This window comes from Mus musculus, chromosome 14 (assembly GCF_000001635.26).
Source record: "Mus musculus strain C57BL/6J chromosome 14, GRCm38.p6 C57BL/6J".
Classification (NCBI taxonomy): Eukaryota; Metazoa; Chordata; class Mammalia; order Rodentia; family Muridae; genus Mus; species Mus musculus.
The window spans coordinates 55082059-55106705 of record NC_000080.6 but is presented as its reverse complement, the minus strand read 5'-3'; the positions used below and the strand labels follow the sequence as shown (position 1 = coordinate 55106705).

Genomic DNA, 24647 nt, shown 5'->3' with positions numbered 1-24647 from the left:
TCCTTTACCAAAGTGCCAGAGACAGGCCAGAGGTCAGAAATGTCAAGACGACTCAGCAGGGAGGCCCTAGAGGGGCGGGGTCCCGTGATAGAGGCGGGGAAGAGGGAAGGGCCCCGAACCGAGCACCAACCCCAGCTCTGTCCCATACCAGGAAGTGCTGGGTGGGGGGTAGAGGAGCAAAGTTGACACCGAAGCCAGGTGAGCTTGGGACTGGGAAACTAGTGCCTTCTGAAGTGGGAATGGGGGCAAGAAATCTCGCGAAGGGAATAGTACAGAGAACCAGAAGGAAAACTAGAGAGGAGAAACTGGTCCGGGAAGAAGAGCGAGAAATAGACTGGTCTGTAGCGCAGGCTCAGTAGAAACAGCCACAGGGTGGAGCAAGGACGCATGCGTAGTGGGGATGTCCTTGCGAGGCGGGAGGGTGGCCCCCGGGTACATGTGGGAGGTAAAAGTGGGCACAGTTTTAGGGCGGCGGTGGGACGCAATCCCTTCGAGATCTTGGCACAAGGCAATTCTATCCAACCGGCTAGAACGTGTTGAAATAAAGTCTTTTCAACTCCCGGGCTCTGTCCCCAGGATGGTGGTGCATTCGTTGAGACTTCAGGACCTAATCGAAGAGATTCGCGGGGCCAAGACGCAGGCCCAGGAACGGGAGGTGATCCAGAAGGAGTGCGCCCAAATTCGGGCCTCCTTCCGCGATGGGGATCCCCTGCAGAGGCATCGCCAGCTGGCCAAACTGCTCTACGTCCACATGTTGGGCTACCCCGCCCACTTTGGACAGGTACTGGCCTGGGATGGCTACAAATTTTGAGGAAGATGGCCAGTGCGCCCCTTTGTGTTTGTACCCAGGCTGTGGTTTTTGTTTTTTTGTTTTTGTTTTTGTTTTTTTCCTCCAGTTTTTTTGTTTCGAAACAGGTTCTCTATAGCCCGGACTGGGAACTCGAGAAAACCCTGCCTCCGTTTCAGTGTAGGGACTTTCAGGCATGCCCCGCCCTACCCAGCTAAATCCTTTAGTTTCTGAACCTTTTATCACCCTACTAGTGATTTCTTGCCAGCCCCGTTCAGCACCTCCCCATCCCCTTTCCAGACTCCACTCCTACACAGGTCCCTGAAACCTGCCTGCTGTCATCTGGATCCACACTTAAGCTTCTGGTTACAGAGAGAGTGATGAAATATGATCCCTCACAAGTTAATCTGGCCTAAAGGAGATTGTAGCCCGGAAGTTAGTGCCCTGTGGTTTCACACTGCCCTCCTGGTCTGCCTCCTTCCCTATAGATGGAGTGCCTGAAACTGATCGCCTCCCCCAGATTCACAGACAAGAGGGTGGGCTACCTTGGGGCCATGCTTCTATTGGATGAGAGGCACGATTCCCATCTGCTCATCACCAACAGCATCAAGAAGTGAGAGGGTTCTGGGGCACTTGAAATCAGGGCGCTGGGAGAGGGGGAACTGCAAAATTCCAGCGGGCTACCTGCTATCAGTACTGCAACAAACTGGTTTTCTCAGACTTGACTGACCATCCTTCCAACCTTACAGTGACCTGAGCCAAGGGAACCAGCCAGTTCAAGGCCTGGCCCTGTGTACTCTGAGTACCATGGGCTCTGCTGAGATGTGCCGGGACCTAGCCCCTGAGGTGGAAAAGCTGCTTCTGCAGCCCAGTCCCTATGTGCGGAAGAAGGTGAGATGTGGGCGGTTACCTCTCCAGAACTTGTTCCACCGTGTGGAAGAGGTGTGGACTCTAACTTGGTGGCCCTTTCTGAGGCCCTTGACTTCTGCAGGCTATTTTGACTGCAGTGCACATGATCCGGAAGGACCCTGAGCTCTCCGGCATCTTCCTCCCACCTTGTACCAAACTGCTTCGTGAGCGTCATCATGGTAAGGGCCCAGGGATGTCCGCTGTCCACTTCCGGTCTGGCTATTAATAGATGAAATGAAAAGCAAATCAAGAAACCCAGCTCGTCGGCTAAGGGCGGTGCACACATACAAACACACGTGTAGTAGTGTCCCATGGCCTGGCCCACCATTCACTGCCCCACCCTGACCCCAGGCATCCAGCTGGGCACAGTCACGCTGATCACGGAGCTCTGTGAAAGAAACCCTGCAGCCCTCAGGCACTTTCGCAAGGTGGGCTAGCGAAGGGGCGGGGCCGTGGGGCAGGCAGAGGTGGATGGTGGGCGCGCAATTGGGGCTGATGGTTGAGAAGAGACGGGGAGAGCCCAGACAAAGCTGGATGCGCCCTTCTTCCAGGTAGTGCCGCAGCTGGTACAGATCCTCCGGACTCTGGTGACTACAGGATACTCCACGGAGCACAGCATCTCTGGAGTCAGCGACCCCTTCTTGCAGGTGGGCTGAGCCTTACTTGCTGTGTTCCCAGAACAAAGAAGGCTTCCCAGGAAGACCATGGCCAGTGGTCACTTCCCATTTTGGCCCAGTCCTTGTAAGAAGGGAGCAAACTCAGGATTGCTCTAGTCATCGTAAGACTGGGGAAATGAAAGGTGGCTACAAGAAAGTCCAGTTTGGTAGCCATATAAAAAAGCCTATTCCAAAGCCCGGTATGGTGGCAGAGGCAGGTGAATTATGTGAGGCAGAGACCTGGTCTAGAGAGTGAGTCCAGTACAGCCACAGCTACAGAGAGAAAAACCCTCCTGTTCTAAACTCCCCTGACTCTATGTAACTCTGACCTCCTCCCATCCAAGGGACCTGTGGAGGTAAAAGGGAGTCAGACCCATTGCAGTGTTGTCTACAATGCTAGGTCTTTTTGCCTCGGACCCACGACCCTACCCTATGAACCACTCTGATCCAATCTCTTTCAGGTCCAGATACTCCGCCTACTTCGGATCCTGGGACGGAACCATGAAGAAAGTAGCGAGACCATGAACGACTTGCTGGCCCAGGTAGGAGGCACACCTTAGGCCTTGTGGTTTCTTAGCCTCCATCAGCCCTGGACATTCCTCACATGACCATTTGCCACACAGAGGCCATGTAATTGCCTTCACCCCCACACACACACACCTATGAATTCCATGAAGGACGGCTATAGTCTGTCATCGTGCTGCTGCCCTGGTGTGTAGGCAGTCCTTAACATCTAGTGGGGTTCAGGGAGCTTTGTGAGGGGCTGGAAGATAAACAGAGCACAGTGGTCACCTTCCAGCCACCACTAGAGCCCTATACAGATGAACCTCTTCCCCATCCCCACAGGTCGCCACCAACACAGACACCAGCCGAAATGCAGGCAACGCTGTCCTGTTGGAAACAGTGCTTACCATCATGGCCATCCACTCTGCTGCTGGCCTCCGGGTAGCATTCCGTGCTCATGTGCTCTTCTGCTGGGGCCCCACCTCCTCAGCTGGTCCTGGTCCCTGGCGTTTCCCTAACCCCCATCATGGAGGAGATCCCACTGAACAAGTGGCTTCTTCCCTGACTGTCTCCATCTTCTTCTTCCCATAGGTTCTAGCTGTTAACATTCTTGGTCGTTTCTTGCTCAACAATGACAAGAATATTAGGTAACAGCCAGGATCTGGCTAGATTGTACCACTAGACACCTGGGCATTCCTCCCTTCTGACCCACCTACCTCTTAGGTATACTGGGGAGGGGGCAACACAGGGTATCAAGGCAGATGACCCTGTGTGATATGGCCTCTCTTCCCCTGACCAGGTATGTGGCTCTGACATCATTGCTGCAGCTGGTGCAGTCTGACCACAGTGCTGTACAACGTCACCGGTCCACTGTGGTGGAGTGTCTACAGGAAACGGACGCCTCCCTTAGCAGGTAGGCAGAGGGAGAAGGGAGAAGGGGACAGGGCAGAGGACACAGTGACTGGTGGCCGAAACTCAAACCAGCTCAGAGCATCTGGCATAAGAACTAGAGGAAAAGAAGCCTGGAAACCCGGGAGCCATCTGCAGGGATGCCTCTCTCTCCCCAGGCGGGCCCTGGAGCTGAGCCTGGCTCTGGTGAACAGCTCCAATGTACGAGCCATGATGCAGGAGCTGCAGGCCTTTCTGGAGTCCTGCCCCCCTGATCTTCGGGCTGATTGTGCCTCAGGCATTCTGTTGGCTGCGGAGAGGTAAGTGACAAATGGCTTCGAGTCAGAGGCTGCGGCCTGGGGAGGGGCAGTGACAGCACTGATGAGCCATGTCCCCTAGGTTTGCTCCCAGCAAGCGATGGCACATAGACACCATCCTGCACGTGCTGACCACGGTAAGAGGGGGCCAGGCAGGGAGTCGGGCAGGAGTTGGCAGAACGCTGACTTGGCCACATCCACCCCTCTCCAGGCAGGAGCCCATGTGAGGGATGACGCAGTGGCCAACCTGACCCAGCTGATTGGAGAGGCCGAGGAGCTGCATACCTACTCTGTGCGCCGTCTCTACAGTGCCTTAGCAGAGGATATCTCCCAGGTATCACTCCTGTCTCCCTAGGTCCAGCTGGCCAGCCTTCTCAAATTTGAATGCTTTTCCCCACATGCGGAATTGACAGAAGATGGCCAAAGACCAAGCCCACCTTTACTTAAGCTTCTGTCCTGCCCCTGGTGACTACAGGCTGCATCTCCAGATAAATAATTTTTATTTCCTTTAGGCTCCATGTCCTCAACTTTCTAGAATGCCTACCTCTCAGGCTGTCTTTGAGATCACATGAGATATATTAAGTTTGGCACATACAGTCATTTATATTATTACCTTCAGTGTCCAGTGGACTAACAGGGGCCACCCTAAGATATCCATAACTCCCTTTGTCAACTTAAGTAGAGTAAGTAGAAACCATCCCTGTTTTCTTATGAGAGCCTCTCAGGGCTCTGTCATGTGGTCAAGCCATGTAGTTCTGGTACTCGCCCACCAGAGGGCATTAGTAGCCAAAAATGCTAAGATGGAGCCTGCTACCAAACTTAAATTTCCCTCCTCTACCCTGCCAACCCAACCTTCTTTGCCCTGCAGTAAAGAGACATCGTAGGGTTTAGAAGAGGGGACCTCACCCCCTGCCCCAACCCCAAGACCAGCCCCTCAGTGTCTCATCTCCCATCCAGCAACCACTGGTTCAGGTGGCAGCCTGGTGCATTGGCGAGTATGGGGACCTCCTGCTGGAAGGTAACTGTGAGGAGACGGAGCCTTTTCAGGTGAGACCTGAGGAGTGAGTGATACCCTGGGGAGGATTCTCCAGGACAGACATGACCTATTGTCCACACCTGAAGGTGGAAGAAGAGGACGTGCTAGCACTGCTGGAAAAGGTGCTGCAGTCCCATATGTCCCTGCCAGCCACTCGGGGCTACGCCATCACAGCCCTCATGAAGCTGAGCACCCGACTCCGGGGAGACAACAAGTAAGAAGGGAGCTCCCGTCCCTTTAAAGATGTCATTTCCGCCAGGCCTACTAAGTCCCCAGGCACGCATCCCTCTCCCCGCCTAGCCTTAGGAATCTGCTTTTGAGCCACATATATCAGGGGTCTCCTTACTCTGTGAGGCCTCTCCCTTCCCTCTCATCCTGGAGTGGAAGAGCAGGCCGACCGCCACTGCCTCTCACAGGCCACACGGTGGCCCAGTCGTATTCGCCAGGTGGTGTCCATCTACGGGAGCTGTGTGGACTTAGAGCTGCAACAGCGGGCTGTGGAGTATAACACACTCTTCCAGAAGTACGACCACATGAGGTGTGTCCTGAGGCCTGCAGGTAGAACTTCAGACTCTCTACTCCCAGGGCGCTCTTCAGAGCCTCTCTTGGGGGGGGGGGGGGGAACGACTCACCTCCCATCCATAGTGGATGGCAAGCTGGTTTCCCATCCTCATCTGTTGTCGGAAGACCAGCAACTGGCTTCCTGTCTTAGGAAGCCAGGACGGCACTTGTGACCCTGTGTGCCACCGCCCTGTGTCCTTGGTCTTCTTCCCAAATGCTTCTGTGAGAGCATGTGCTTCATACAGGAACCCTTGCGTTCCATCCCTTCAGAGCCGCCATCCTAGAAAAGATGCCTCTTGTAGAGCGTGGTGACCCCCACGTTAAAGAGGGAGGGAAGGAGAAGCAAACGGAAGCCCAGCCCTTGGAAGTGACAGCCCCTGCCCCCACAGAACCCCAGGTGAGGAGGTGGGAGGACCTGGGTAGAGAAGACTTATGTGGGTGTTCACACCCTGCCGTGACCTCCTGCCCTTTTTCCCAGGCCACCAAACTCTTAGATCTACTGGATCTCCTGGGTGACACTTCAGAGCCTCTCTCTTCTGGGCATGCCCAGCATCTTCCTCCTCAGACTCCTTCCCCAGGGGAAGCCTTAATTCATCTCCTTGACCTTCCCTGTACACCGCCACCCCCAGGTAGGCCTCAGCTAAGGGAGAAACATTATAGAAGTGGGGTGGAAATGGGTCTTTTCTCTCTCTGAGCCAAGGATAGGGACACCCATCTCAGTAGGCAAAGGTCCATGGCGGTCCCATCTTTAATGTACTTGTACTTCTCACCCCAGTCTGCAGGCCTGTTTCCACTCCAGCCTGCACTATCACTTCCCACTGCCCACTCTATTGGTCTCTTCAACTCCCCAAAGCCTTCCACCTCAAACCCTTAACATTTCACGTTCTTTACCCAACACCAAAAGGACTGCTACTAGCGGATACTACTCACTCTTCAGCTAAATGCCATCTGTCTACCCTCTCCTGTTTAACTTGGTTCATCACGGCCATGATTATCTTGTATTTCGTTCGATGTTTCTCTTTCCCCAACTAGATGGCCAGCCCAAGCCTTAGCTTGTCTACTTTTATCATTAGATCCGGGGCAGCTGCAGGGTCAAGACTGGCTCACTCCATTTTTACTGGCTGAGTGGCTGGGTGTTTTATCTTAAGCCCATGCACTGAGCTGCCTCTCTCCCTTCTCCAGCTCCCATCCCCAGTGTCAGAGTGTTTGAGCGTGAGGGCCTACAGCTGGATCTTTCTTTCATGCGGCCCTTGGAGACCCCTGCTTTGCTCTTAGTCACTGCCACCACCACCAACTCCTCAAAGGAGGATGTTACCCACTTCGTTTGCCAGGCAGCTGTGCCCAAGGTTTGAAAACAGTGGGGTTTAGCCAGGTGTGATAGTTGGTGCCTGTAATTGTAGAACTTAGAAACCTGAGGCAGGGGGACTCATTGTTTGAGGCCAACCTGCCTTAACATAGTGACTTTGAAGCCAATTTGAGCTACACTGTTTCAATAAAAGAAAAAAAAAAAAATAGCATTCAGAGGTAGCCAGGGAATTTCAGGAGAAGAGGCCAGAAAGAAATGGAGGAGGGTGGGAGGCAGAGTATAATGGGAAAGGAGTGATTGTGTTATTGGGGTGTTATCCAAAAATGTTTGGGAGCCACGGGATGTGGAGGACTGCCTGAGCCCAGGGGCCTTACAATGCTCTGCCCAAATCTCCCATGTTCAGAGTTTCCAGCTGCAGTTACAGGCCCCCAGTGGGAACACAATTCCAGCTCAGGGTGGTCTTCCCATCACCCAGGTCTTCAGAATCCTCAATCCTAACCAGGTGAGTTGTCAGACGCTGCGGGTAAGAGGGACGAAGCAATAGGAGACCTGACCCTGGTCTCTGCTTGCCTGTTTTTAGGCACCTTTGCGACTTAAGCTGCGCCTCACCTACAACCACTCTGGCCAGCCAGTACAGGAGATCTTTGAGGTGGATAACTTGCCTGTGGAGACGTGGCAGTAACCGACTGTGGTCAGTGTCTGGCCTGGGTGTCTCCAGGCTCCTGGTGTTCAAGGAACGGAAATAAAGACCCACGTAAATGGCGAAGTAAACTTTATTTAAAGGCAAACTGAGCGTACAAATTAGAAGTGCTCTGTAAACGGGTGATGACCACAGTCTTAAGAGCCCAGGGCAGTCACCCGGTGTTCCTTTAATAAAGTCTCAGGGAACGAAGGTGTTAGCTGTGAAGTGGCATAATTTGAGTGATTCTCTGTTTTCATTGACAGGCTTGGATTCTGTCAGCCTTTCTTCTCTGTGCGTAACCCTTCCCATGATGCAGCTGACTTTAATCATAAGCTAACTCATTCTGCACAGGCATAGGACGGTCCATAGGGAGTTCTCCTCAAAAGGTCACCCAAAGATCACAGGTTACCCCAAACCCGTTTAGGCCTAATCAGCTCCCTACTTTGGGGTATGTCCTAAAGTGTTTGAATAAAACTGTCCACAGAAGGGGAGTTTTGATGGCTGCTGGGGAAAGAGAGATTTACTGTCTGAAGTGGGCTCTAAGTGCTACTCGATACAGGCGGGGTCCTGGCTGCACTGTTAGAAGAATGTGTGTGCATGGTGCGTGCAGCTGAGGGTCCTAAGATGCCAAGTGGCAGTGAGATGAGAGGTGTGCATAGCTCAAACCAAGTGGAGTTCCAGGCTGCTAACCTGTTCCCTAAGCTTGCCTGCCTCATAACTGCCTCGGCTCCTCTCAAATCTTTCTGCACCCTCAGCTTGGGACACAACCCTGAGGGCCACCAGCAGGTGGCACTCAGACCCTATATTTGTCAAGGCAATATAGAGAGCCTGCCTCCTCCCCAACAAATAAAGTCTATGAAGCGTGAGAAGGGAAGAGAGGCCTGTTTTGACCTAGTTGAGAGAAAAAAAAATGTGTTAAGAGCAAGGGTGGTGCCTTCTCCACAGGAAGTATGACTTCCTGAAACCCTAGGAACCGGTCTCAACAATGACCATTTTCTTTCTACCCCTCTCTGGGTTGGAGAGCAAATGTTCTCTCTAAACTGCCACACTGAGCACTCTACCCTCCCGGCACAGCAGCAGGCCCTGAATTTCTAGATCCCTTAAGGAGTTCCTAACCTTTTCCCCACCTTCTTGCTCTTCCCTACACCCCAGGGCAGGGAAATCCCCGCTGTTTCCCCTCATCTCTAACTCAGCTGTAAGGCGGCTTCAGAGCCTCTGGCAGAATCAATGGCATCGACCAAGGGAGGGGGGGGTGGCAAGGGATTTTCCTGTGCTTAACTACTGATCACGGCTAAGTGGAAATCCTATAAACACGAGCGGAAATCAATGGAGGCTGCTTAGCGGCCAGGGGAGAGGGGCGGCCCACAGATTGCATCTGACGGATGAGGGAAGCAGCCAGGGAGGGCTCCAGGAAGGATAGCTCAGAGTGGGCGAAAGACCAGGCAGAGCTGGAGGGGAAAGTGGCTCCGTTGTAAGGGAAAGGAGCACCGTGGGTCCGGATGTGAATGGCGGCTTCAGAGTTACCTTCCCTTTTGGAAAGTGAACGCTGTTGTCAGGATGCTGAGTCCCCTGTGGCCTCACCAGAACTGGCTGCTTCTAGCAGGCGCTGATAGTCCAGAGGCCTGAAGCGCTGTAGGTATACCATGAGCTTGGCTGGTGCCTCCTCCTGTGCTGGCACTCCTGCGGGCAAGAGGACAATGAGGAAAGAAGCAGGTGGAGCCCTCGGACATGCTTCGGTTCTGTTCCCTGCCTACCCAGCCAGGACTCCAAAGTCTGCAAGGCAGTACTAAAAATCCAGAGGCCATCAGGGCAGTTTCTCCAACCCACCCATTCCCTGCAGAAGTGAAAACCTCCCTGCAAAAACCCACTCGGGTTGTGTGGCTGGAAAGCCACCCAAGCGCCTCTCCTCCAGCAATGAGAAATGGTAGAGAAGCATCCTGTGCCACGGAGACAGGGGAGCCAACTCACTTCATTTATTACCGCTTTCTCCCAATCAAGATTCAAGCCCATCTAGGCAAGCCAAAGCTCATTAGCTTGGTAATGGAGCACAGGCAGCGGAGTACAGAAGATAACCAAGTGCTATGGGAAACAGAGGAAAGCAGGGGCTGTGGAGTGGCGAGTGGCGTTCACAGAACCTCAACTCTAACGGCCTGATGCACACATCGCTAATGGACAGCAGCCTGCTGACCCACAGCAGGGAAACTCCACGGGTGGTCTCCAAGGAGGCTCAGCCCTCCAGGGCTGTCAGGCCCAGTGCAGTGCACAATCTCAGAAGTGTGCAGATGAGCTATTTCAGAACTAGGCATGGAAACAGAAACATCTGACAAAGAGTTCACCACTGCCCCCGCCCCCCATACCAGTGTCATGCTCAGCCAAAAGCATGGACAACGAGGTGTGGCTACCTACACCTGTAATGCCACAAGCTTAAGGCCTTTCCTGGGCTACATAGAAGACCACAGAAAGAGCCAAGGGAATAATAACCATGTAGGAAGTTGAAAGAGAAAAGAGAAGTTTGTGGGAAGGATCAAAGCAGAGACCTAATAAATAGAACTAGGAGAATTAAGTGATAACCAGGATGAAGATTGGGAACCGGGAAGAATAAAATCCAAATTAGCTACTAAAGAATTGGAAAGGATTCTTATCAAAGTGTAAACAAATTAGATTTTCAAGAAAATCTCTACAAAAAACAAAAAACAAAAGCACATAATTAAAAGGTGCCACATGCCTTTAATCCCAGCACTTGGGAAGCAGAGGCAGGCGGGTTTCTGAGTTCGAGGCCAGCCTGATCTACAGAGTGAGTTCCAGGACAGCCAGGGCTACACAGAGAAACCCTGACTCGAAAAAACAAAACAAAACAAAAAACCAATTTTCCTTACAAAAATGATTTCCCTCCACTCCTCTATGGCTCAGTAAGGACCTGCAGTGAGGTTAAGTGAGAAAAAAGGACAGCCCAAAGGGCCTGCCTGTCTTCCTCACCCACCATGTTCCTGAGCATAGAAGGGCCTGCCTCCCTCCCCCACCATGCTGCGCACACAAAGACCTGTCTCCCTCACCAAGCATGCTACTGACGGTGATGATCTTCTCTAGGGCAGCCGGGACTTCAGCCTTCTCGTGCACCATGGCCTCTACCTCACCCACAGCATAGCCGAAGTCCGCTGAATCCAAGTCTATTGTGAGCTGAGGCTCCTGTCCATGGGCTCCAGATAAGGCCAGCTTCCAGGAGCTTCGCGTAGTAATAAAACTAGCCACCTCCTGCAGCTTCAGCGAGCCCAGGACAGCAGCCACACCTGCAGGCTTCTGCTCCCCAGACCCGAGCAGTTCAAAGAGCTGGGCCACAATCGCAGCTTCCGATGTGACTTCCACATACTCATTGTGAGGTCCTGAGACACCTGTTACTCCAGGACATTTGAGCTCCCATCCACTACCTTCTCGTTGTCGCAGCCAGTGGTCAGACAGCATAAGGCTTAACTCAGAGGTATCATAGTATGTGTCTCGGAAGGTGACCCGGTGCTCCAGGGTGGCCCCCAACTCCTGCAGCCTTTCCTCCGTGTCAGGCCCTGGAGCGAACTTTCGCTCCACTTCAATCAAGCCCTGGGCCATATTAACCTGCAACCCTGTTTGCCAGGTATTCACTGAGTGCTCAAGGTGAGGACTAGTCAGCAAAGACGGACTAGTCCTGGATCAATTTAAGATGCATATACACTGTCCCAGAGCTCTGCTCCAGGTTCACAGGGCTCTACTTGGAGGTCTCTGCGGGCTGCAACAATGGTGACAAGTCTCCAGTTAAATCCTACTACTGATAACCCAAAAGGCTCCCTAGCAAACAGGCCGTAATGCTGATGACCTATCTTCTCGCTACACCTTGCTACCCAAGGCCAGTGATTCACTGCCCAGGATGATCTGCCATTCTTCGCCTAGCACCAAACAGCGGTACCTCGGGACACTCTTCAAGACCCCAGGGTCTCCTTCTCCCGGGACCCGGAAGTGGGGGAAGGGTGCCCACGCTACACCCGCGAGGAATGCCGGGAGCGGTCTCCGGCTCCGGACCTTAGTCCAGGCTCTTTACGCGCGAGACCGGTCCCAGCACTAGCGGCCATATTAGACCGGTGTGGCGGTGCCGATGACAAGCTAGGCCTGAGAGGTCTGTTAGGTTACGTGCGACCCAACCCGGTGGGCAAGAGAAGAGAGAGCTTCCTCTTGCCCGCTGTTCATCCTGCATTTTTCCTGGAGCCCAGGAATCGGCCAAGATCTCGAGCCTTAGCGTGAGCCTGGCATCCTGGGCCTGGTGCATGATGGGAGATGTAGTTTCCAAAGGACCACCTCACCTTTCCTGCCCACCGATCACTAAGGAAATCAGAATTAGTTTCAGCAAGCGGGACTCTACCTCAAGCTCTACAGGAAGGCTTTTGGGGGTGGCGAACGGGAAGAGTAGTTCCCAACCCCTCCCAGTGTAGACAGTGAATGCGACTGATAAAACACAAGCTATGGCTCCCCACTAAGTGGGGAGTTGTAATGGTTAGTGGAGTAATTCAGTGGTCACTTGGAATATTTTTTATAGTTGTTTTGTCTTTTGTTGCTTCTTGTTGTTTTGACACAAGGATCTCATGTAACCCAATTTGACCTGGAACTCCTCATTCCTCTTCGAGTGAGTGCTGGGTTACCTGTGTGAGCTGCCATGCCCTTACCTCTATCCTGGGATTTTCGAGAGGATAAATGGGAAACTTTCTGTCAATGGAGGAAGTGATGTTTTGAATGTGAATTAGAGATGTAATGGGACAGCTGGAGTGATGGATGCTCAGCACTTAAGTACACTTGCTGTGCTTACAGAGCTGGGATTACCTTCCCAGCACTTAAAGCGCAGGTGGCAACCTCTTTAACTCCAGTTACAGCGGGGTTCTTACGCCCTCTTCTGGCATCCTCCTGTACTGTACTACAGACAAAATACTGGTACATGAGAGTGTATGAGAGAGAATGAATGAATGAATGAATGAATGAATGAATGAATATGGTGGGATTTCTGGAGACCTAGGTGGGAATAACCGCCTGGGTAAAAGCCCAGAAACTAGCTACAGCACCTAGCCAGTATCTAAGCTGACGATGGCTTGAAGTGCAATTGAGTGGCGGGTTGAAAAGCCATGAGTGAGTGGCAGACTCAGTTCAACAGTCGCGGAGGTGGCATTGTTGGGAGTACGAGCAGTAGACAGGCAGAGTGCTGTGCTGCTGCTGGTTTCCCACCATCGGGGAAGCTGAGGCAAGAGGTGACAGCTTGCGGAGAGCCTGAGCTACAGACTGACTTACAGCCCCTCCTGGGCCAAGAGTGAGACAGGCAGGGAGCATCATGGGAACTTGGCACTTACAGACATGGCATTTTGAGCTTAGGAAGGCATTAAACAAACTCCTGCTTCTGGTCTATGGGTTGGATCTTATAGAACACAGAAAATACCAGTGCTTCAACAAGACTGAAAAGTAAAGCCAAGGATCTGAGTGGGGAGGGAACAAGTCCGAGACCCCATCTCTTCTCATTAGCCCAAACCTCACCCGTCCGTCCTCTTTTGTAGACCCACTTGCTCCTGGCCATGGTACAACCACCCTCTCCCGCTTCAGTTATATGAGGATTGAAGAACCAGTTACAAACTTTATTTACTGTTACATGGTAGAAACTCAAAATATTGGTTTCATAAGAAAATATGCCACGCAGCAAGCTTGGGCTCTGGAGACCACTGAGGGTTTACATCATGGGACTATTACTTATCGGCCATGCAATCTTGAGCTGGGAAACCTTATTTTCCTCTAATATAAAATATAAAATAAAGTCCTGTATACTCTGCTTTACAATCTTTTTTTTTTTTCTAAGACAGGGTTTCTCTGTGTAGCTCTGGTTGTCCTAGAACTCATTCTGTAGACCAGGTTGGCCTCAAACTCAGAGACCCACCTGCCTCTGCCTCCCAAGTGCTAGATCAAAGGCGTGTGCCACCACGCGCAGCTTCGCTTCAGAATCTTAAAATTTAGAATATAAAACACTGATGAGCTGTTAAGGAGAAGGAACCAAAGCCTCCCATCTCCCTTCCCAACACTGAGTTAAGAACACAACAACACTGAGAGAAACACTATGAAACTGCTATGAAACAGAATGTTCTAGTAATCAAACGGGGGGGGGGGGGACGATAAGACTAGAAGAAGGGAGTGAAATAGGGATGAACCTCCTGAAGGCTCTGCGAAGCAATAGTGCTTTAAAATAAAACAACACCCAGCACTTGGGAGGTAGAGGCAGAAATCTAGTCTATAAAACGAGTTCTAGACAGCCAAAGCTACCCATAGAAGCCCTGTCTCGAAAAAAAATTTTTTAAATAAAAATAAAACACACTTCTGTAAGCAGGATAAAGAGGAGGGAACAAGAGTTTTAAGGGACCTGCCCTTTTTGCAGGCATAGGGTAGACCTACTGCCTGAGTCAAGGAAGAAGCCTGTGGATATGGACGGTCTGCCCCGCCCTGAGATCTTGGCCCCCACCCAGGTCCCTGCGTCCTGGGACACCGGTTGACTCCGCTAGCTGTCTATAGAGGGCGGACACCTATAGACTACAATTCCCAGTATGCATTGCGGCGGGCGGGTCGCTGCACCTGCTCAGTGGGGCTGCCCCGGGCGCCTGGGTATTGATTATTCCATTGTGTGGGACGCCTTGGCTCCAGCCAGTGAATGAGGCGGAGGAGTGAGGGCTTGAAGGAGGAGGGCGAGGAGGAGGAGGAGGAGACAGGGAGCAAGCCAGTGCCCAGGGTGAATCAATGGAAACCCACTCACGAAGCCGGGAAAACACTTCAGCCGCAGCCAAATAGCATTGATTATTTTCTTTCACTTCCCTCACCGCCGTGAATTTATTTATTTTTCCATCTCCGTCCCTGACGCCCCGGAGCGAGCGCTGAAGGGAGGGAGGAGGAGGGGCAAAAAAGGAATCAACACATCGGAGAAGTCCCTTCCAAGAGCCGCCCCCTCCCCTCCCCGCCTCGCGCTGCTTGGCGGCCGCGGTTCGACTCCCGTCCCTGCTTCCAGCTGAGGTGTAAGTGCATCGATTTCCGATGCTGCTGGGTTGGTGTGTTTTTTTTTTTTCTTTTTTTTTCTTTTTTCTTTTTTCCCCCCTCTTCTCTGCCTCTCACTCTCCTTCCCTTCCATGCTCTTCCGAATCTCGAGATCGAGAAGAGAGGAGGCGCTGGGAGATTGCTACTGGATGGGGACGGAGAGGGACGGGAAGAGGCTGGGGGAGGGGACTCAGACGGACAGACAGCCGGGGAGAAGGGGACAGGAGTACTGGGGAGAAAGGGCGCGCGAGTGGGGATGGGGAAGAGGCAGAGGTGGAAGAAACGGAGAAGGGAAAGATAGGGCCAGCCGGACAGAGGGCAGCGAGAGCCTAGACGTACCGCGCCGAGCTCTACCGGGAGCGGGGTTCCTGGAGGGAAAGGGAGGCCGGGTGAGTGCGAGGGCTCTGAGCTATCAGCCTGGAGGGGCCTGCAGCGCATAGGATCTCAGCTGGCTGAGAGATGGGGGAGAAACCCGGGCGGAAGGGCTGATGGATGGGCTAGCGCGCCGGGGTGCCGTGTGGGAGGGGGAGTGTATATCTTTAATGTTCATTTTTGCCTGAAGTAGGTGAGGGGAGCCCCATTGGCGGCGAAGCATGCCTGCCCTGCTTCTCCTGCCACCCGGACTCTCCATCCGCTCTCATTTTTTGAGCTCTGGACCACGCTTCTCACTGTGCCTGCGCCCCCACTGATCTGTGGTTGTGCCATTTTTCACTTGGCTCCCCACCCCATCTATATCCAGTTCTGTGACAGTGACACCTCTCATCCGAGTGATCCTTTCCGAGTACCCCTGTCCCTGTGTGTCACGCCTAGACTGCCTGACTGGCCATCCACTGCTCTCCCTCAGGGTCTGTCTGTACAACTGTGGCCTTTTCAGCTACTTTGGAGTTTGCTTATCAGCCATGATTGTGGTAGTCTGGGGTCAGGGACCTGAGAAGTGGGGGCATGGAGCCGATGTGCCTCCCCCTGAAGACCCTAGTGCCCTTTCAACGTGGGCACAACAGCCTGCTATTCACCCTGGGCAGGAAAGCCTCGGAACTTCTGACATTGTTGATCCCCTTGTTTGGAGACTTTGGGTCTCCAGTGTGTCCTCTGCTTTTCCAGGGGCTTTCCATCGCCAACCTCATCCATGCTGACTTAATTTTCCTCCCTTCCCCCACTCTGCCATTGTATATACATTTATTATCTCACCAGTTTATTTCACCCTGTTTCCATATCCTTTTATCTGATATGGAATATTCTCCTTGCATATTCTCCATCTTTGTTTCCTTTCCTCCTTAGTCAACCAAAGTTGCTGAGGGTTTTGTTTGCTTGTTTGTTTATCCTTTATCCTGTCATCCAGCATTTTAACCCAAGGAGAAGATGTCACAAGCAAAGGGCTGGGTGAGAGGTAGCGGTTATGTTTTGTGGAGGCTCATAAGCAGGCCAAGAAATCAATTTAATGGTCTTCCAGGGTCAGACAACTCTTCCCCCATCAGTGCCCCAGCTAACTGTCAACTTTAATTCTGTAAGGGGATGCTCTCTAGGACTCCAAGCTCCACCCTACCAGGTCACCCCGTGGCTTTTTCTTCACTTTTTAGCTCATTTTCCTCATGGGATCCTGGTATTCTTCTCTTTGGATTCAGTAACATTCTTTATGAGACAGGCTTTATTATTCTCAGAAAACCTATCTTGTGCAAGGGCTGTGCTCATTCCGTCTAAAGAATGGTAAAGGTGGATAATGGATTGGAGAGTTTATCCGTGGGTTTAAATCCATCATTGTTTTTCCAGACCACAGCAGCTTAGACGGATAGAAAGATGAGGCAGATGATGGAAGGAGGAACCAGGTTCAGTAAAAACACAAGTTAAGGAAATGTCTGGCCAAAGAGAACGGTGAAAATCTGTGCAGAAGGGAGAGTAGGGAAGGTCGGGAACCAAGAAGGCGATTAATGAAAAATTGAGCAAATGAAATAATTAAATAAATATGAGTTAATAGCTGTACAGGAGGAGAGAGAAAGATGAGCGAGTATTCATGAGGAGGGGTCAACAAAAGCAATATTAAATTAATACCGTGGGGGGAGGGACGAACTAAGGAGTAAGATGAGGTGGGAGAGAGTATGGCACAAAGAAGGTGTGGACAGGCAAAGACAGGAGTGCTGGAGCAGATCAGAGCCACAGAGAGCCCTGGAAAGGGAGAAGAGGAAAGAGTGGGGCATCAAAGGAGACAGACGCCTCTAGTGTAAGGGGACACAGCACGAAGACTGAGGCAGCGAGCGAGCACTGCAGGGGGTGAGCAATTTGGAAAAAATGGCCTGGCAGACTACCACTAGGCCCTCAAAGAGAGATGCTTATGAGGAAAGAAATTGCAGAGATGGAGAGAGAGGGAAGAGACTCTCACCAGCGTTCATTCCGTCAGCTTCTTCCTATTTTACTGCCAAGCCAGGAAAACACAGAAAAGAGATGAAAAAGTATAATTCCCATTTACTGCAACTGACAGGAACTTGAATCTTCCCAGCCCCCTGAGAGAACCAAACACTTCAAGCCTCTGATGTCATAAATTGCTTGGTTGCCTTGGCAACCTGACAGAGTCCCTCCTCCATGATGTCAGAGGCAGCTGGCGTTACCATATTGAGACCCGTACAGGAACACCTTGCCCCTCTGTGTCACGTCACGTGTGGGACAGGCTTCTGGAAGGAGTCATAACTGTAGGACTCCTGTCTCTGGTAGTGACTTTGCTTCTCTGGAGCTATTCTTAGCTCCGGACAATTGTCACAGACTACTTTGTGAATATTGTAGGCTTGTCAAAACCTAACAAAAACAAGAGGAAGTGACCTCAAGAGACATTAGGCAGTGAAGTTGGGATGGTAGGATAGAAAGGCATGGGGGAAGGGGGGGAGAGAAGGGAAGAGAACTAAAAATGATATCGAAGAACAGGAAAGGAAAAGGCTTTGTGAGCCAGGAAGAGAGCTGTCGGAAGAGGCCCAAGAAGCTGGTTTTGTTGTTAGGAGTGAATGCCAAAGCTGGAAATCCAGAAGAGAAGTGGCAGAGTGTAAACAGATGCCTGAACTGGAGAGTTTTGAAATGCTCCAGCTCACAGTAATACTCGGCTGAAATGAAGGAGGGGAAAGGGTCCCTAGAGTTTAAGAGATCAAGGCATCTCCTGTGGGAGATACAGGACTGATCAGTTATCTTCTGAGCCGGGGATGCTTCCATCCAGTTTCTTTTTGGCTGGGAGAGTGAGTTGGGGGTTGAGACAGAGTCTCTGTAGCCCAGGCTGGCCCAGAACTTGAAAATCCTCCTGCTTCAGTCTCGAGTTCTAGAATTTTAGGTCTGAGCCACCATATATACCTCTAGTTTCTAATTGTTTTGTAACACCTCAGAGTGTCTGTCACACCGAACAGGCTGTATACAGACCTGTTGAGCAGGTGCTCAGAGTCTATAAGAGTTATCCCAACTCTCATCCTATCGCCTAGACCTGACTGCATACATTACGTTAGGAAATCAGAAACAGAACGGAAAGGCCGCCAGACCTGGGGGCAGAGAAGAGAGACAGTGCTGGGGGGTGGGGGGCCTGAAGGTAGTAAGGTTAATACTGAGGGTGGACCTGGAATAACATGAGGATAGCAAGAATGAACTATCCTAGGAGCCTCGGGAAGATACAAAGGACGAAGAGGCAGATTCCAGAAAAGGATCAGGGTTTTCAAAGAGCAGGCAAACCCCATTCCCTGTCGTGAAGCTAAAGCTGAGTCGGCCATCCTCGTACACAGGTGTGCAGATGTGCGCATACATGCATCCACAATGACCACAAAAGTTCATAAATGAACATGAGACCCATCCTAAACACCCGTCTAAAGGGATCGCAGTGACGTGAGCCTCGGCTGAGTGGGTCACAGAGCAAGAGATAGGAGTTAGCTGCTGCCCAAACTGTGGTGTAAACAACCCTGTTGGAAATGACCTTCACATTGACTGCCCACTGTTGGGGGAAAAAAAATTCCTGAGACCTGAGATACAGAGCTCACTATGAGTCTCAGAGCAAATCTGCAGAAATAAACCTCAGAGGAGAAAGGTGTGCCAACCAGGGCTTACGGCCTAGCCTGATCTTGTAATAAAGAACCAAAAGACTCTCATGAGTTCAGAAAGCTAGCAGAAAAGACAAGGGAGAGAGAGAGCAAGGAGCTCTGGGGCAAGTCTGGCAGCAGAAGGGGGTGAAGGGAGGGGACATGGTAGCTCTGTGTACTGTCAGCAGCCGCCACTGACTTGGGCAGCTCATATTTTGCAGCAGGTGACAGGCTGTCGACACGGCAGTCCTTTACCTCAGTGTTAGAAACTCATTTCATTGATTTTTCCATCTTTCTTCGCAGACTCCTCACGCTAAGCTTCAGGCATCCCACCACCCGCTTTCCCAGGGCCACTTTGCTCCCTGGGAAAGCTTAGTGAGCTAATTGCTCTGCCTATCCCTTTTCCACCCACCCCTGGCTGGGGAGGCAGGGGTAAAAGATTTGGAGACGTTGTAAGGATGGTGGACCTACTGTGTTAAGTTTTTAATGGTGGTTATGGAATAGGGGTGTGGGGAAGTCTGGTTTTGAGACAAGATTCTACTATATAGAGGCTAGCCTGGAACTTGCTACAAAGACCAGGCTAGCCTTTACTGACAGTGATTCGCTTCTGCCTCTGCCTCTAAATGCTGAGAAGACATTCTTTTTAGTTTTTATCTTTTTTTTGGCGTGGGGGTGGGGGTGGGGCGCATAAGCCCAGACTTCAAACTCACTACATAGCAAAGGCTGGTCTTGAACTCCTGATCCTTTCTTGCCTCTCCCTCCCTAACCTGGGCTCACAGGCATGTAGCATCATGTCTGGTTTCTCTTCTGTTTCCTACCAAGGCCACTCAGCACTCAACACTTTCTCTTCCCTTCCAAAAGTCCAGTGAGAGAACTGGAGATTCCTTCTGTGTCTGGGCATGAACACAGGATTATTTCAGAGCTAAGGTTCGGGCCTTGGAATTTGCAGTAGAGCCATCCACCAGAATTACATATGCAATATACAATTGGGAGACCGTTATTGCCCGGGGTGTGTGAAGCCCCAGTGTAGGACAGGGTATATGTGTATAGGGCTTGTAGCTTGCTGAGGTGTCAAACTGATGGGGCAGGATGGGTGTGGGCCATACATTTTTACTTCAAGTGTAGACATTTCCCCTCTGCAGCCTCCGGTCACAGCTAACTACCCTTACCCTCTCCCTTTGGGATTCAGTTTAAGCGAAAGGTCAAGGGTCAGTTGCCAGTCATTTGGCTTCTTAATGAAGGAAGACAGATGATTGGACTGTTTCCTTGGAGGAAAAAAAATTAGAGTAAATTTGTTTCCATACTGAAAATTTTCATTCCTTGCTTTGTTGGCTGTCCAAGCCAAAGGCCCTCAGCCCTTCTCTTCCAAGCCTCTAGCTCCAGTCTCCTCTCTCCACCCATAGGCCTCATCCATCTATTGCTGCCTCCATCCCATGTTTAGAAAACTGGCCTGGGCAGGCCGTGGGAACCCTTCTTCCACTTCTGGCTTCTTCACATTCTGTCATTTCTGAAAGCCCAGAGATACATCCTGGTGCTTTAGGAACGTAAGGCACTGGAGAGTAGAGAGAACAGAGCAGACAAGAGTGGGAGACAGGTGCTGGGCCGTTAGGCGTGGTGGCACATGTGCGCCTGTCATCTCAGCACTCGCAGGGTGGAAGCAGGACTCAGTTCAAGGTCATCCTCAGCTACAAAGGGAGTTTGAGGCCAGCCTGAGACCCTCCCTTTAAAAAGGTCTAGACAAGACTGGGCCAGAAGACAGAGATAGAGAGGGAGGAAGTGGCTTTGAGATGAGAGGGATTCCACATTTTACATGAAAAGGGAGGCAAGGTTATGTAGACAGAGAAAAAGACACCCTACCCTTCCAGTCCAAGAAAGACAGCCCAAGATGAAGGAGAGGGTGTGGTCCTGCATGAAAACAGCAATGCTTAACTCAGCACCAGGTCAGTCCTGAGTTCAAGCCTTGCTGGTTATGACCCTTATGGGAGGAACTGAAGTGGCAAATTAACCAGTATAATGAAGTCACTGCATTTTGTTTGCCTTTGCTGGTTTCCCCTGGAGATCTGTCCTCTGGCCAGACAGGGCAGTGTGGGGGAGGGGAAGGACAGCAGAGGTGAAGGGCAGGGGAAGGGTGCCAAAGAAGACAGAGAGAAGGAAACAAAACTCAAGGGGAGGACAGACACCATGTGGAGGAGGATGAATGGAAGGCAGCCCAGAGGTGGAGGCAAGGAGACAGAAGAGGAGAGAGAAGAGGGGTGAACAATGGGGACCAGGAGAGAGGAGTCCAGAGGAAAGCAGGGAAAAAAGAGGGAGCCGGAGAGGTGAACTGTAATGGCGAGCAGTGGGGAAGAACGTGGCCAAAGCTATGAGAGCTGCAGCTGGTGGGGCCTGTGGGCGGAGCCTCATCTCCATCGCTAATGGCTGTGAAATGAGGTTAGCTCCATTAGAAGCAGCAAGAGTGTAACGAGATCACACTCATTAGGGATGGGCCATCCTAGTAATTACCACCACCCCAAACACTCTGAGCCAGCCGCCAGCCGGCCACCAAGCACTTGCAGGCACACTGCAGTGTGCCACATGATGCAGAATGGAAAACTAGGGCCAGCATAGATAGGTGTAGGCCGAGGACCCTAGAGCATGCCTGCCTGAGGTGAGCATACTCACTAGCCCCCAAAGAGCAGTACATCTCAACTGATTGATCACATCCAAAGTGTTAGGCTAGGAAGGGAAAGAGGGACAAAACTCCATGACATACTACTTCCTGTTTTCTTTGTGACACACAAGAAGACCTGAGCAGAGGCTCCAAGTCACACAGCTCCTCTAGATATTTAGAGAACAGAACCAGAACCTGACACTGGGCCCGTCTGACTACAGAAGCTGAGGTTTCCCTTCTCTTTTGGTGCTGAGGTATTGCTACGCCTATACTTCCAGCGCAAAGTCTATTTTCTGTCTCGTTCCATTTTTCAGTAACATCAGACTTCTTTGGAGTCTATACACTAATATAGATATACATATAGACTGTTAGCTTTTTAAAAAATTATCTTTTATTATGTGTGTATGGAGGTCAGAGGTCAACTTTGTGGAGTTGGTTCCCTCCTTCCATCTTTATGTAGGTTCTCAGGATCAGACTCAGACTGTCCAGCTTGTAGCACAAGCATCTTTACCTGCTGAACCATCTCTCCAACTCTGAACATTAAGAGACATAGACACACACATTATCGTTCAAATAGCTCCGCCCAGCCTCCAACTCCTCTGCACCTTCAAGCTCAAAGAGGAGCACAGCAGCACACACAAGGGCAACAGAACATTTCAAACTACATGCTAGGCAAGAGCCCTGTGGCAGGGCACCCAAGTTCCAAGCTCATCCTATGTTCCTACTTATTATTACTATCATTATTGCATATACACATTATTGTATATACATACTATATTATTATATATACATATATGTGTGTGTATGTATATATACATATGTATAAAATACATGTTTATAATTTATGTTTATAGGTATACATTACATTTGTGTATATGAGCATACAAGGGGGTACGTGCACACATAAATACAGAAGTCATCTGTTCTGTCTTCTTAACCATGTGGGGCCCAAAGATCAAACTCAAACATGAAGCTTGGCAGCAAGTGCCATTACCCACTGAGCCATTGTGATTGCTATAGCTCCAGGCTGAGTATCTTCTGTCCCCAGTGCAAGAGAATCAGAGACACAAGAAGCACACAAGAGCTATCTTAGAGACCCACAGTCTTAACATGAAAATCATGTTGCATATGTATCCTTTAAACATGTGTTACTGGGGAATTGATTCCCTTTTTATGGGTTCTTGGTGTCGTTGATAGAAGCTGGGTGTGTTGGCACATGCCTTTTAATCCCAGCCATCAGGAGGCAGAAGCAGACTGGATCTCCAGGAGTTCAAGACCAGCCTGATCTGCATTTGGAGTTCCAGGTCAGCCAACGCTACACAGTAAGATTCTGTCTTTGGGGAAGAAAGAAAAAATTTTGTAATGGCCTTAAAGGAAGCTTGAGGGCCGTTTTATTAAAATATGAGAAAATAACAAGACAGGCAAATTGGAATTCGAGTAGCTTTAAGAGAAAGACAGGAAAGAAAGAAAATTGTGCATTTTGAGTTACATAGATCAGCCATAGGTCTGCAGGGAGCCGCAGATGTTAGAAGACTTCAGAGAAATCAGCCAGAGAGCGGGGAGAGCTAGAGCAAGCCTGCTTAGCATCCTGGCAAGTACCCAAGAAAAGACTGGAAGGAGAAAAGAAAGTTAGACTTTTGAGCCAGAACTCAGGAACACAGTCGGATGAACCATGAACCTGTGCAACAACTGCACAATAGAGAGGCTTATGAGACCTAAGGAGTCTCCTTAAAGGGAAAGTTCTCTCTCCATTTCCTTCACTTGTCTTCAGGCGAATCAGAGGTATCCTGGTTAAGGGAGGGGCATCCTGGCTAAGCGACTGTCTGGCTAGGTTGGATTAACTGTAAAGGGAGAGGGCAGTTGCATGTGGTGTCCTAGTATTTAAAGCAAACCAGAATGTTTCCTCTCCACCACGGGCCAGAGAAGAACTCAGATTCCATTCCTCTAACCAGGGAGAATTAGCTTTCCTCTGTGTGGCCCTTAACAAAGTGCTCCCTCCACCCTTCCATAAGGGAATGGGAGATGGAGTCCATCGTCAGAAGCCCCCAGGCCTGCTCACCTGCTCATGCCTATCTAGTTACCTAACATTGTAGTCAGGGGATTTGGGGTTTTTTTTTTGTTTTTTTTTTTTTTTTAAGTTTTGGAAGTTTGTTTTGTTTTTCAAGACAGGTCTCACTTATGTAACCCTGGTTTGCGTAAACCAGGCTATCCTTAAACTCATTGGGGTTCATCTGCCTCTGTGTCCATGTATGGGATCCGTGTGTTGGGTTCCCTGGAGCTAGTTACAGAGGATTGTAGCAGCCATGTGGATGCTGGGACCCTCTGGAAGGATAGCAAGTGTTCTTAACCATTTTGCCATCTCCACAGCCCCCTAGGGAAATGGCAAGTTTCCTACAATATTTGAGTGTACCTGTGTTATTTATGTCTATGATTTGTAAACATAGATAGGGTGTATAAAGTACAAGGATCATATTGCTGCTCAAAATTAATTTTAAAACATTTTGGACTTTCCCTTTTGGGTTCCTATTTCTTTGTTTGAGACAGGTCCTACTACTCTGTAGCCCAGGCTAGCTTAACCTCACTATCAAACTCAGGGTGTCCCCAGCTCACGGCTATCCTGCTCCTCCTGAATGCTGGGGTTATAAGCATGAGCCACCAAGCCCAGGAGGGTTTAATCTGTTTATGTCTTTCAGTGCTGAATATTAACCCAAGGCCTTGTGCATATGAGGCAAACACTCCACTACGGTATACATTTAGCCTATACTTTGAATTTTTAGAATAGAGATGTTCAAACTGCAATAGTTGTTCTAATATGATTTATTTATTCATGTTTGTTTGTCTGTTTAGTAGTATTTGGGGTTAATCCAGGGCTTCACACATGCTAGGCAAATGTTTTTACTACTGAGCTGTAAGCCAGATCCCTTTGTAACTCTGTATAGCCAAGGTTGGCTTTGAACTCCCGGCCCTTCTGTTTCCAACTCTGGAGTGCTGGGATTACATGCATATACCGCTTGGCACTTGTTATTTTAAGACAGGGCCCCACAGTCTGTAGCCCAGACATTCTCAAGCTTATAATCCTCCTGTCTCAGTCTCCCAGTAGCTGGGATCATAGGCAAGGCTGCTACAATAGTATTAAAATGACATCATTACATCATAGAAGCTCACATCAAATTGGAGAACCAGGGACACTTAACAGACCTTACTGTGGTAGTCCTCCAAATTCAGAGAATCCTCCGGGGATAGCCT

The 24647-nt window shown here is 50.5% G+C and overlaps 3 protein-coding genes across 8 annotated transcripts in view; 2 read left to right on the top strand and 1 right to left on the bottom strand.

Annotated features, from left to right (window-relative positions):
- The first annotated feature begins 112 nt into the window (after nt 1-112).
- On the top strand, nt 113-7871 carry Ap1g2 (adaptor protein complex AP-1, gamma 2 subunit). 2 transcript variants are annotated; one of them, NM_007455.5, is made up of 22 exons: nt 113-198; nt 577-781; nt 1276-1400; nt 1537-1678; nt 1779-1875; nt 2048-2124; nt 2248-2343; nt 2814-2894; nt 3199-3297; nt 3448-3503; nt 3656-3769; nt 3924-4064; nt 4144-4198; nt 4273-4395; nt 5019-5108; nt 5184-5311; nt 5531-5635; nt 5929-6055; nt 6137-6287; nt 6841-7004; nt 7368-7466; nt 7545-7871. In NM_007455.5, the coding sequence occupies exons 2-22, from the start codon at nt 578-580 to the stop codon at nt 7644-7646; spliced, it is 2376 nt and encodes a 791-aa protein (NP_031481.2). In that variant the 5' UTR covers nt 113-198; nt 577; the 3' UTR covers nt 7647-7871. The 2 variants fall into 2 exon arrangements, with proteins under 2 accessions (NP_031481.2, NP_001290431.1); NM_001303502.1 differs by lacking the exon at nt 2048-2124.
- Nucleotides 7711-11922, bottom strand: Thtpa (thiamine triphosphatase). Its single transcript, NM_153083.5, has 2 exons — nt 10700-11922; nt 7711-9326 (listed from the first exon to the last, which is right to left on the bottom strand). The coding sequence occupies exons 1-2, from the start codon at nt 11244-11246 to the stop codon at nt 9199-9201; spliced, it is 675 nt and encodes a 224-aa protein (NP_694723.1). The 5' UTR covers nt 11247-11922; the 3' UTR covers nt 7711-9198.
- A 2402-nt stretch (nt 11923-14324) lies between these two features.
- The window catches only part of Zfhx2 (zinc finger homeobox 2), a 32114-nt gene continuing 21791 nt past the window's right edge, over nt 14325-24647 (top strand). For 3 of the 5 annotated variants that reach the window (XM_017316015.2, XM_030247796.1, XM_011245060.3), the window contains exon 1: nt 14325-14698. The gene's annotated coding sequence lies outside the window, so the exon portion shown is untranslated. Of the gene's footprint in view, nt 14728-24647 lie in introns of all 5 variants that reach the window. The other 2 variants (XM_030247795.1, NM_001039198.1) reach the window with 2 other exon arrangements.

What these genes read in the sequence shown, in the direction of transcription:
- Ap1g2 (NM_007455.5), top strand. Translation starts at nt 578, where the DNA reads ATGGTGGTGCATTCGTTGAGACTTCAGGACCTAATCGAAGAGATTCGC. An exon ending in ATCACCAACAGCATCAAGAA is followed by an intron (nt 1,401 to 1,536) that starts GTGAGAGGGTTC and finishes CCAACCTTACAG; the next exon opens with TGACCTGAGCCAAGGGAACC. An exon ending in GAATCCTCAATCCTAACCAG is followed by an intron (nt 7,467 to 7,544) that starts GTGAGTTGTCAG and finishes GCCTGTTTTTAG; the next exon opens with GCACCTTTGCGACTTAAGCT.
- Thtpa (NM_153083.5), bottom strand. Translation starts at nt 11,246, where the DNA reads ATGGCCCAGGGCTTGATTGAAGTGGAGCGAAAGTTCGCTCCAGGGCCT. An exon ending in CACCGTCAGTAGCATGCTTG is followed by an intron (nt 9,327 to 10,699) that starts GTGAGGGAGACA and finishes TCTTGCCCGCAG; the next exon opens with GAGTGCCAGCACAGGAGGAG.